General features: G+C 49.2%; 1 protein-coding gene across 2 annotated transcripts in view; it reads right to left on the minus strand.

The window, feature by feature from the left end:
* Positions 1–8,001, minus strand: part of TRIL (TLR4 interactor with leucine rich repeats) — a 98,520-nt gene extending 90,519 nt beyond the window's left edge. For both annotated transcript variants that reach the window (XR_003004526.1, XM_024755002.1), the window contains exon 1: positions 5,079–8,001. Coding sequence is in view for 1 of the 2 variants with exons in the window: in XM_024755002.1 (XP_024610770.1) it covers positions 5,079–7,511 (2,433 nt within the window). In the remaining variant the exon portion in view is untranslated. The remainder of the gene's footprint in view (positions 1–5,078) is intronic.
* Between the last annotated feature and the right edge of the window lie 3,996 nt (positions 8,002–11,997).

The raw sequence follows: 11,997 nt of genomic DNA on the forward strand, positions 1-11,997 counted from the left end.
TATATATATATATATATATATATACACAATGGAATATTATTTAGCCATAAAAAGAAGGGGATCTTCTTAGTGCCACATTTTTTGCATTTTCCTGCTTTTTGTTGGTAATTTTGCTGTTTAAAAGGGCTCCCAAGCACAGTGCAGAAGTGCAGGCTAATGTCCCTAAGTGCAGAAAGGCTGTGACGTGTCTTAGGGGGAAAACAAAGTTAGATACACTTCCTTCAGGCACAAGTCATGGTGCTGTTGGGCATGAGTTCAATGTTAATAAATTAATTACATATATTAAATAAGGTGTCTTTAAACAGAAACACACATTAAATAAGGGTATATATTGATAGGCTGATGAAAATGTTGTGACCAGAGGCTCACAGGAAACTAACCCTGAATTTCTCCTGGGATCACTGGTTCAGTATTTGCTAATTCAATGTTTGCTGTGACCTTATACAACATAACTTCTGTGAATAAGGAGAACTGACTGTTAGAAGGACACATATCCAACTCACAGTGGTAGTTACTTTAGAAGACAGAGTGTGGGGAAGGAAATCAGGGGTTTTGTCAATAAAGACATTTATTAAGGCTGAAAACAAACATTGCAAAATGTTAACTGTCATTGAGCAGTGCTAATATGGGTGTTTGTTATTATTTGCACTCAGTTTAATTTCCTAAAATAAAAATCCTTAGAAAGACACCACAATTGAGAAAGAAAGGAGTAAGAGGGTGGTCACCATTAAAAGTATGTCTGCACATGCTACAGTGTACATATACTAAGAGTTAAGTATACAGTCAGCTGTAAGCATTACTTCATCAAAAACTGTAACTTGGAAAGGTGAATAATTGCTACTTGGCTACAGCTGGTCTAAACATACAACAGTGTTGCCTGTCTCAGCATTAACTATGGCACAGAGCTAGCATTTATGAAACTTTGGTGAGTTTGAAAGAAATGTTATGAAGTTACACACAGCCAGGAGATGCTGTTGCTTGCAATGTTGGCACATGACAATTTATTTCTCTAGTGCCCGATGCCAGTTCACAGCCAAATTACAAAGCCACGTTTCTGTGTCCATATGGAATCACATTGCCTGGAGCTTAAAATCTCTCAAACATATGTAATGGGATATTTTGGTAGTCTGCCTCAAGTTAAAGCAACCAGGTTTCAGGAAGCTACATTTTTTCCTAATTATTTCAGTAGTCAATATAAGTAAGTATAATCTCCAAATACTTCAGTCTCTCGTGCAAAATGAACACTATTTGCCACATGATAGAGAAGGACGAAGTGACCTGAAATCCCTAGGATAAAAGCACTTGTGTGTGCAAAGTATCCTTCTGAGGAAACTAAGAGTAAAAGGACACTTGGAAATGTTATCACTGAGTTAACAGGAAGAGGGGCCCTATGTAAGCAAGACCATTTACGCAGCCTTAGTTCCTATCTAAAGGATGAATTAACTTACGCCAACAGTTTACTAAACATAGGAAAGTTTGCTCAAGTAGTAGCATATTCACTAATTTTTTTAAGTAATGAGAAAGTATTTCAAGAGCTATCCTTCCACACTAAATTATAGAAGAGCCTCAATTAAACAAAACAAGGGGAAGGGAGAGGCACCTTAATCTCATTACATGAATCTCCTAATTGGTTAGGGCAGAATGCCTTGGCAGTGAAACTTCTAAAATGTAGCATACAACTGTCATGCTACCAATAATACATCTAATATTTATTGAACACTTGCCCTGTAACCGGTGCTAACACTTTTTACCCATTTATTCCTTAAAATTGCACTATGGAGTCAGGACCCAGGATTCCCATTTTACTGCTGCAGAAGCTAAGGCACAAAGAGATTAAGTAAATGGAAAGAATGCAATCTCAGACGACTTAAAATTCTTTCACCACTTTAAAATCATTCTGAACTTTAGTGATGTTATAATTCTCTGAGATGGTGAAGATATGAGGCTGGGTAGGAATCTGTCTTCATCCCGGGTCATGGTCTGGAATTTTGAATACATTTCTGACATGAGAATGCTTCATTATCACTTATCCCCAACTCTCAGAGGCAAACGGGGGAGTGGTTAAGTACAAACACCGGGTAATCCAGTGTCTATTGTAACAGTTTCTTAATATACAGTAGCTGCCCATGTTACTGTACTTCTGGTGAAAACCAGGTGTTCGGCAAATCAGTGAAGGTGGTCTGATCACACGCTAATTATTACCTGGCAGCATCACAAAATGATCTGCCCTCATGAAAGCAATAATCTTACTGGCTGAGCCGAGGACCCCAACACATTCCAGACTGTGTCAATGGCTCTTTAATTGAACACTCCTACCTCTTACCAAGTTTATTCTTTTTTTCTTTAGGAATTTTATTTTTCATGTACTTCGTAACGGCAAAGATGGCCTCCAGTTCAAGGTAATTCCTTCTCATTGACCATGAGAGTCAAAGGGCTTGACTTCTAATTCAGTGTCCTTTAAACAGCTGAATCCTACTGAGACCCATCATTTTGCCGTCACTGGTGTTTTAACAGCATTTTCACACCACAGCTGACCACCTGCTTTTAGAGTCATCTCATTGTTTCTTTGGCTAGAAGGTCACACAACATTTCTTAAAAATTAAGTCCACACTCTACTGTGGAAATGGAAATTAAAAGAGTGAAAGAGGAAAGACTTCCAGCTTATGTTTCATTTTCATTGATGAAAACTGCTGTAGAAAAATGCAGTGTACCATTACAAAGGGTATAAAATATTTGGAAACTCCAACAAGAAAACATCTCCATTAGTAAGTGGGTTTATTGACATAACTGAACATAACAATGTATAACATTTATTCATTTCCCACTGAAAGACTTTCCAGTGAAAGTGTTTTTACATGGATTTAGGCATTAAGCATTTTCAGTGATTTTTGCAGTTGAAAGGGTAGGTGGTGGGAAGAGCCAGAGGTCTTGTTCAGACTTTCAATGGGACTCACTTTATTACACTACTGTGTAAAAGCAAGAGCTAAGAAATGCAATTGCTCTCTGAATGAAAAAGCTAGGAGCACAAAAGGTGCAAGATAACCAAAAGGTTGCACATAAGAGCAAACAACTACACTTCTTCCAAGTACCAATACGCTTGGAATCTGAAGCAAGCCCTGGCAGCAAACTAAGAATAACAGTCTATTTCCTGTGGTTTATTAAGTTTGGACCCCACAGATAAGACTGCCAGAAAAACAGCTGTACTTTAAGTGGTCTGGACATTTACTCATCTGAACATAAACAAAGATCAGCTCATTTAAATCCCTGTGTCCCGACTCAGCTGTTGGGAGAACGGCAGGCCTGGCTCAATGGAGGCCAAACATGAAAGGAGTGGAACGGGGTTGAAGGATCCCTGGACTATGATAGATTCCCTGAGTCTTCAGGACCCTCGGGGGCTTAAGGCCCTAAACAGAAGATTCACTGTTAGCCTTAGCACCTTTGCAGTGGCCTCCCCGGCACCCCATTGCCAATGAATCTATAACGACGGTGAATACAACCATCCTGTACATCTTCCAAGTGACTGCGTTTTTTGACCACACACAAAATTATTAATGTAAACCAAAGCACTACATTTAGTGATAAACATCTACTTCATAAATATCAGGGAATGAAAGTAACCCAAACAGCTGAAAACAACTGAACAAATAAAGGCACCTAACCCTAAGTTTAAAACAAAAACATTTAAAAGAAATACTGCAATTATTAACTAAAAGATAAGATTTAATAACATGGAAAAAAACACTGGGTAATGGAGGGATTCATTTGCAAAATATATAATTATTTCACAGTGAGGTTTAAGTACTCATAATCTTCTGGTTTTAGTAGAAACATACAACCACCGATGTACATTTTTTCACATTTTCCCCCTCTACTCTTTCATATAAAGACAATAACATGATTAAATATTATACTGTCAATTGCAAGTCACCTTTTGCTCACTTCCTATTAGGAAATTACCTTGATCACTTAACTGTGCAACTCAAGAGAAGTAGGGCACAGTCGACTGCGTGTCACTGATGAAAACGTGAGAGGTACCACATCACACTTATTCCAATCTGGACGGGTTGTCAGAGATGTGGTAAGTGAACTAGAACACTGCCATTCCCTATGGGGTCATCGGTTATGTACGCGTTACATTCTTCTATCGAGTCTGGCATTGACATTTCCTTTTCCACATATAGGTTTAAAAACATAAAATTAAAAAGCCACAGGAGCAACCCTGACAGAGAAGTCTTGCGTGCAGCCTTCTCCTGAGAAACTATGTAATCTTAGTTAACCCCAAGGTCAGCAAACGTTTTTGTGGTGTTAATGTTAAAAGGAAAATAGTTGAACTGCCCGGCTCAACTAAAATAGTCCTTGAGTTTATTGGTCAGTGTGTTAAATGTTAGAGCTCTTCACATTGTTGGAAAAAAAAATAGCGTCTCTAATTATTTAAACATTAAGTTTTCCTGAATGTTCTATCAACCAACAAAGAGTTCCTCTGCGAGTGTGTTAAACTTTACCACCTGTTTACAACATCACCCTTCTCGGCAGAGACCACCAGGCCAGTGGAGTCAGTTGCCAAGCCTCCTTTGTAATGGTAATAAGTTCTTTTTTCCTTAAATAGAAACAAAACTCCTCTGTTTGACACTGAACAAACAAAAAAAGCATGCATCCAAATCTCTTTCTGGTCACGTAGGGAGCAAGGAGCACCCTTTTCTATCCCAAAGGGGGCCAGCCTACTGCATTACAATGCCAAAAAAAAAAACCCCAAAAAACATCCATTCTCATAGCTGCACCAATGTCTGCACGTTAAGGCCTCCTACCTCTGGACCCCACCATCCATTTCTCCCCTACTCTTGCTTTTGACCACCAATACCATCCATTTACTTCACAAGTGAGCACTGGGATTGGAAGGTGGTGCAGAGTTAGCCATCTGTCCCCTTTGGCCTCTCTGGCAAGCGCACAAAAGGGGGAAAAGAGGAGGTCGGATAAAATGAGATCTTCCCCTGAGGTGGGCTGCGGGGGCCCGCGGAGAGGTGGCTCCCCTCCTCAAGGCCAGTGAGATGGTCTCCACACCCCTGGAGGCCCGGATCTACCTAGTCGGCAAATCGCTGCAGGAGATGGTCCTCCCGCCTCAGGCTGCCGCCCGCGCCGCCGCCCCCGCTGTCCATGAAGCGGTCGCACGGGAACTCGATGAGGTCCGCCTCGCTGAGTGCGCACACGGTGGTGCGCGGCCGGTGCGACTGGAAGCCAGAGAAGTCGGCAGACACGCCGGTGCCCATGGAGCGCAGGGGCCGTCGGGTAGAGTACATGTGGCGAACGTGGACGGGGGCCCCGCCCTTCCGCCTGGCCCGCAGCTTCCTACGCATCCAGCGCGACGCCCAGGCCGCCAAGGCCAGGAGTACCAGCAGTGCGTTGACGGCCAGCAGGGCCAAGGTCAGCAGCTGGTAGTCGACGCTGCTCCGGCTCCCAGGCTCCGGCAGGGTGACCAGCCCCGCGCAGTGGTCCCGGGGAGCCACCGGGCAGACCCGGCCGCCTAGCACGCCCTCCACGCACACCAGGTAGGGGGTGTCTGCCCGCAGCTCGCGAAGCGTGGCCGAGTCGCTGCGCTCAGGCAGGTAGACGAAGCGGTGGAATTTAGGCTGCTGGCCAAAGCGGTCGAAGAGTAGGCGGAAGCGCGCGCCGCCCAGCGTCCGGGGACTGCGGTGCTCGCGCACCGCCCAGCGCACCGCGGCGCTGTTGGCGCCCACTGCTTCTACGGTCAGGTTGCACAGGATGAACTTGTTGAAGTCACACGGGTCGGATACCAGCGGCGGCAGGCCGACCCCGCCGTCGGACTGGGCGGTGCTCTCCTGCTGCTGCGCAGCCAGGTGCTGCTTCGCCGCGCGCTGCCAGGGGTCGCCGGCTGGCGCAGAGCCCAGCGTGGCCGTCGGGGTGGGCTCCGTGTGGGCTGGATCCGACGGAGTCGGACGTCTCCGCTCAGGCTTCTCGAGGAGGTCCAGGGGGTGTGGCGCCGGGCCCGCGGCAGCAGCGGCGTTGGAGCTCGGCTGCTGGAGGCCCGGGCCCCGCCGGCTCAGCCTTAGGGCGCTGCGGTTACTCAAAAGCTCCCTGGCGGCCCCATCCCAGGCCACCCCTGGTAGAAATCGACCCCTTTGCTGTGGCTGTGGCTGCGGCGGCGGCTCCTCCGCGAGGGCACCTGCAGGGGGCGCCACCTCCTCCCCCGGGGCTGTGAGTAGGGCATGCCGCTTGCTCTCGGCAGTCGGGGAAACCGAAGGTGAGGGATCTGTGCAAGACCCGTTCTGCAGTTGCTGGTCATCCAGGTAATCCAGGTACTTGCCCCGCAGGGCCGGAGGGTGGCGACACTGCACGAAGACGGTGAGAAGCCGGCCCTGCGAGTGCCAGTCACCCATCCAGCGCTTCAGGTCCCTCAGCCGGCAGTCGCAGGTCCAGCCGTTGCCGTCTAGATCCAACCGATAGAGGGCTGGGCTGGAGGCGAAGATGTCCCCGGAGAGGGCACTGAGCGCATTGTCGCGCAAGCTGAGCTCGCGCAGCCGGCCCAGGTGGCCAAAGATAGTGGGGTGCAGAGCGGACAGCTCATTGCCGCTTAGGTCCAGCGCCTCCAGGCTGTGCAGAGGCTCCAGCAGCGCCACGGGCAGCTGGCTCAGACGATTGCCCTCCAGGCGCAGCTCGCGCAAGGCCTCCAACCCCCAAAAAGCCTCGGGCGCGAGGTGCGTGAGCTGGTTGCCCCTGAGCGAGAGTAGGCCAAGGCGCGGCAGGTGCTGGAAGACGCGCGGCCCGAGGTGCTGCAGGCTGTTGGCCGAGAGGATGAGGGTGGAGAGAGAGCGCAGCGGTGCGAAGGTGGCCGCGTGGCGTAGGGAGGGCTGCAGCTCGTTGGCAGAGAGGTTGAGGAAGCGCAGCTTCCCCAGATGAGCGAAGGCGTTCTTGCCCAGAAAACGGATCCGGTTGGACTCCAGATGTAGGTAGAGCAAGTTACCCAAGGGGGCAAAGACGGCGTCCGGCAGCGCCCCCAGGGCGTTCCCGTCCAGCCGCAGCTTGACCAGGCTCTCCAGGCCCTCGAAGGAGCCTCGGCTGAGGCGGCTGATCTCGTTCCCGTTGGCATAGAGGATGCGCAGCTTGCGCAGCGGCGCCAGCGTGCCCGGGGCGAGCGCCTGCAGGAGGTTGTTGCCCAGGTAGAGCTCCTCCAGCCGCGAGAGCTTCTCGAAGGTCTTGGGGTGCAGAGAACGGATCTGGTTGTACTGCAGGTCCAGCCGTCTGAGCTGCCCCAGGCGGTGGAAGTCGAAGGCCGTGATGTTGGTTATGAAGTTGCCACCGAGGCTGTAGGTGAGCACGTCCTGCGGGCTCGGCAGCGAGCTGGTCTTGGGCACGGCGCGGAGCCCCCTGTTGGTGCACAGGAGGTGCTGGGGGTGCTGGCAGTCGCAACGCTCCGGACACACCGGCTGGGCCCGCGGCGGGAGCGCAAGGCAGCCGCACACCACGAGCAGGAAGCGCAAGGCGCGGGCAGCCTCCATCGCCGCCCGCCCTGCGTTCTGCGGCCGGATCGTCCTCTTGGCCCGCCGGCTCTGTGTCTCCTCTGCATTCCCCTTGGCCTGGCCAGAGTCGCTAAGTGGCCTCTTTCGGACTTAGCAGCGCCGTCCAGCCCCTCCTCCGCCCTTTGTCCGGTGGCTGGCCCGGGTCTCTGCAGGCGGGCTTTGCCTGGCCAAGTCAGGCGGCGCAGGGCGCTCCGCGAGCTCCGGGTGCTACTTGTTGCATTTTTGCAGAACTTTCTCCGGGTGCGCGTCGGGGGCGGGGGGGCCGTGGAGGGAGGGAGCAAGACCTGAGCTTTTTGTTTGCAGCTTGAGTCCGGAGAGCTGGATTCCCTGGCACGGATTCTCCCCGCCAGCGGATTCCCCAGCTGCAGGCGGGAGCCCTTCCAAGAGCTCCTCCGGGCGCGGCTTGGCTGCTGCGCCGGGGCGGCTCGGCCCCCGCAGCCCGCGCCTCCTCGCCCCCAGTCCGGGACCGGTAGCGCGGCCTGGGTGGAACAGCCCCGGGAGGAGCCGGGGGTGTGCAGGCTGCGTCCGGAAAGGACCCAAGTCTGCGAGTGGCGAGCAAACCGGGCGGAAATTCGTTCTTCCCACACTCTGCCCCCCCCGGGGATGCAGGCGGGGGGTGGGGTGGGGGGAAGGAGATGGCGGAGGGAGGACAGACCCCGGTAGGGGGAGGAGGAAACACTAAGTGGCTCCGCGTCTGGTCAACCGGAGCCCGGGACGCCAAGTGAGAAAAGTAGGGATTAAAAACAGCTGTACGAGTCGGACACGCCGGGCTGGGGGCGGGGGTGGATTACCGGGCGAGCAAACGGGATTTGCAGACAGAAACCTTTTTATTTTAGACGAGCACACCAGTCGCTTCGAAGCAATGGGATCGCGAGTCGTTTTATTCGTTTTTAAGACACTTGCTCTTCCAGGTGGCCCCCTGCAAGTAGTTGGGGCAGCACGGAACCTGCCAGCTTTCTACGGGAAGTTTCGGGCAGCAACAAGGCTGGCTGCCAAGAGCCGTCGGTGGGCTACTGTCAGAAGAGGCAAAATCAAGCCATCCTGGCTGTTGCGTGCTTGGGTTTTTGACATCGTTGTACTGGTGGCCAATAGCCGAGGAGAGGCACCGCCCCTTCTCAGGGATCTAAACTGAGTAGTCGCTTGGCCCCGTTGTAGGCAAGAGCATGGAGAAAGCTCAGAGCTGGTTCTGCCACCGTGAAAGTCTGTCAGATTTAGGTGATTTAGTCCCATTAATCCTCCTCCAGTCTTAGAGCCCTTGGGGCAGGCTCTGCACGTGTGCATGTATATATAATAACCTTCACAGACCCTCTGGTAACTGCTACCTGCTGGGCCCTCCCCCTTTATGCCTGGACTTGCGGTGATCTTCAAAAATTTTGCCCACAATTTTTCAGACCTGGTTTAGTTGGGCTGGTCTTAACACTTATTATCAATAGGGAGTGGAGCATTTATTAATGGCTCCGTTCAGGGCAGCCCCAGCTGAGAAGAAGAATGGGCAAGGAAGAGCTGTAAATTACTGTTTGTTCCTGCAAGCTGCCCCCTACCCTCATCCCAGGGTGTTCAGAAAATGTAATTTTAAGGACCTACTGTGTGGACAATTAAAGGAGAGAGACATATCCTCACCTCAGGAGGCTGACAATCTAGTGGGGAGGGCAAGACAGGAAAGGTCAAATAACAGTGTAAGGCTGTAGTATGAGAAAGATGCTGAGATGCAAATGATTTTGAATAATTCCAATGTTCAATGGTGATTAATTGCCTCCTTTAACGATTCATATAGGCAAGTGAATTTAAAGAAAAATGAGACGGTTGGCAGCATAGTCAGTGAACACTTATGGATGGGCAGGGACCTTGGGTCCAGGGAGATGGGGCTGGAGAATGGAAGGTAGGTAGGTAGTGAAATGTCCCTTCAGGGCACAGTGCACAGAGCAAGTTTGCTTGTGATTTGTTTTGAGATTTCTAATAAAGGATGAACTTGGGGAACCAAGTATCTTTCTGAACAAGATGAAATATGAAGTTGCCCAGGTAGTTTTGTAGTTTGGGTTTTAGTTCTCCTTGTGAGAGACCTCCGAAATCCTTTGGTTCTTGACTCCAGTCCTCCTTATGAAGGTCTGGCTGCCCTAGAGGGTGAGGCCCAGGCTTGTACCGTGTAGCACAATTTCTGATCTGGGCCCCAGAAGCTGTGAGGAGGACCTCAGTCCTTGGTGGCAACAGAGGTCATTCGATTGTTCAGAGGAAAAAATACTGAGAAGCTGCTGGCTTTCAAATTGAGCCACTAGATCTACCTGGGATGCAGCTGTAGCAGCATCTGCTTTTGAGGCCCTAGCCCTGGGACGCACAAACGGCCTTCTGAGCGGGAAGAAGGTCGGAAACTGAGAGGTGTGGTGTGGAAGTGGAAGGAGCAGAAATCAGACCCTCCTCCTTTGCATAAGCTTCCTCTTTTCCTGACTCTTCCAAGAAAATTTTCAGAGTAAACGAGGCTGGGAGGGGCATTCCCTCAGAGGTCACTACAGTTTGGACTAATCACTTACTCCACTGAGGGTGTTGTTCCTTTGTAGATGCCTCTAAGTAAGATTAACAAAGTTATCAGACCCCTGCAGTTGTTCAGTATTTTTTTTAATGTCTTGGGTTTTATTGTCCAGTGCTTAATATTTCTACCAGTAGTCCTGGATTGCAGGTAAAAATAACATCTTCCATGGTTTCATGTCAAAAGACGATTGGTTTCCCATAACGTTCAGTTTTCTTGAAGTAACACATCCGCCCCATGTAGTTAGCCTTGCTTAAAATAGATAATAGTATGCCAGATTTCAAATAAGTAGAAACAGTTTCTGATAGGTGTCGCTAGCACCCTCAATCTAGTTTCAGTTAGGGTAAAATTTTGAGATCTGCAGGTAAAGTGCGTGTGTGTATGGGTTCTTTCTGAAAAAGCGTGATTGCCATCTTTTTAAGAAATGTTTCCCTTTTTAAAGGCATATAACCTGAGGTCAACTTTACAAATGAATGACATTAAAAAACTTCAGAGTACGCATATGTGATATCCATATGTGCCCCCAATGGTCTCCATGTCTGTGGTGCTATGTGTTCAGGTGTTTGATTTAATCTCAGACCATGCCTCTCTTCAGGAGTTAAAATTTTGCTTGAATTCTGTAGTCTTAGAGCCCCTGGTAGTGAAGAGCTATAAAAGTAACTCCGTATTGCTGCTGGTGATCAGGCAAGAAGCATTTAGTGAGAATTTAGCATGTACCAAATCCCAGGATGAGCCCTGGGAAGGCAGTGCTGATAAGGCACAGGGCCTGACCTTAGGGTGCAACAACTTAGTGCGGAGACTGATAAGCGGGGAGCAATTGCTGTGGGAGCCCTGAGGAGGTGCACCTGGCTGGACTGAGAGCTTTAGGAAGGCTTCCAGAGGAGGGAAGTGCTGAGTACTACCTATGTGATGGTGAGCAGGTCAGGAAGAGGGGGAGCCTGGGGAAAAGTGCAAGAGACTGACTTAGAAACCTCCAAACCTTCTGTCTGAATCTTTGTTGGTGAGATTCTTTTGACATGTGTTTTTTTTAATAGTATCACACAACCTGTTCATACAATGACTTCCAAATAAATACTCCCTTATTCCCCTTTAAGGCTTTCAGCAGGGAGTTGACATGATCACATTTGCACTGCAACATCAAGAGGTATCTCTGCCTAAATAAAGTAGGTGCCACACAAAGAAAACGTTCTCTCTCTAGTTCTTGCCGCCTCGAACCTTGAAATCTCTGACAGATTTGTGTGGGACACGTGTTGACAGAACATCCAGACCAAGGTATTCACTTATGTAACATACACGCAGGCATTATATAGATACTATAGATACAGTACACTCTTGGACCAGGGCAACCTAGGTCCCTACCCTGGACCCTACACTTTAGAGGGCCGTAAGAGCAGGATTTTGATTTCAGGCTTCCAAAGATATGTAACCACCCACTGTCCACATCCCCACTCCTGCTCAGGATTCCTGGGACCCTGGAATTCCTTACTTAATTGCCTAAGTCTGTGCAGGCCTTTTTCCTATCTGTCCTCCTGGAGACCAATCATATCACAAGTGTATACTCCTAGGGCCAAGAGAAGGCTAAAGGGTAGCTGTCAAAAGAATCTGGAGGTGTGGGTTGGGATTTCAACTCTAATGCCTGGGAGACCTCCAGGAGACTCTTGGTAACGCAGGACCCAGAGCTAAGAGGAGGAACCATAGACCAGTGCTCTGACCCCAGGCTTCTCAAACATTGGAGACGTCTGTCCATATGTAGCATTTTAGGAGAAGAAAGTACATGTACTTGGATTAAAGAACAAGGAGAAAAGTTACGGGAGTTTGAAGGAAAGCATTTTTTAAAACATAAATTCTACTTTATTATAATATAGCCTGTACCTAATTTTCTATAAAAAGCAATAATTTTTAGTAAGAGTAAGGACAGAGTTGTCTCCATTTAAATGCCTATCT

The sequence above is a fragment of the Neophocaena asiaeorientalis genome, unplaced genomic scaffold (genome assembly GCF_003031525.2).
Source record: "Neophocaena asiaeorientalis asiaeorientalis breed wild unplaced genomic scaffold, Neophocaena_asiaeorientalis_V1.1 scaffold36, whole genome shotgun sequence".
In the NCBI taxonomy this organism is placed as follows: domain Eukaryota; kingdom Metazoa; phylum Chordata; class Mammalia; order Artiodactyla; family Phocoenidae; genus Neophocaena; species Neophocaena asiaeorientalis.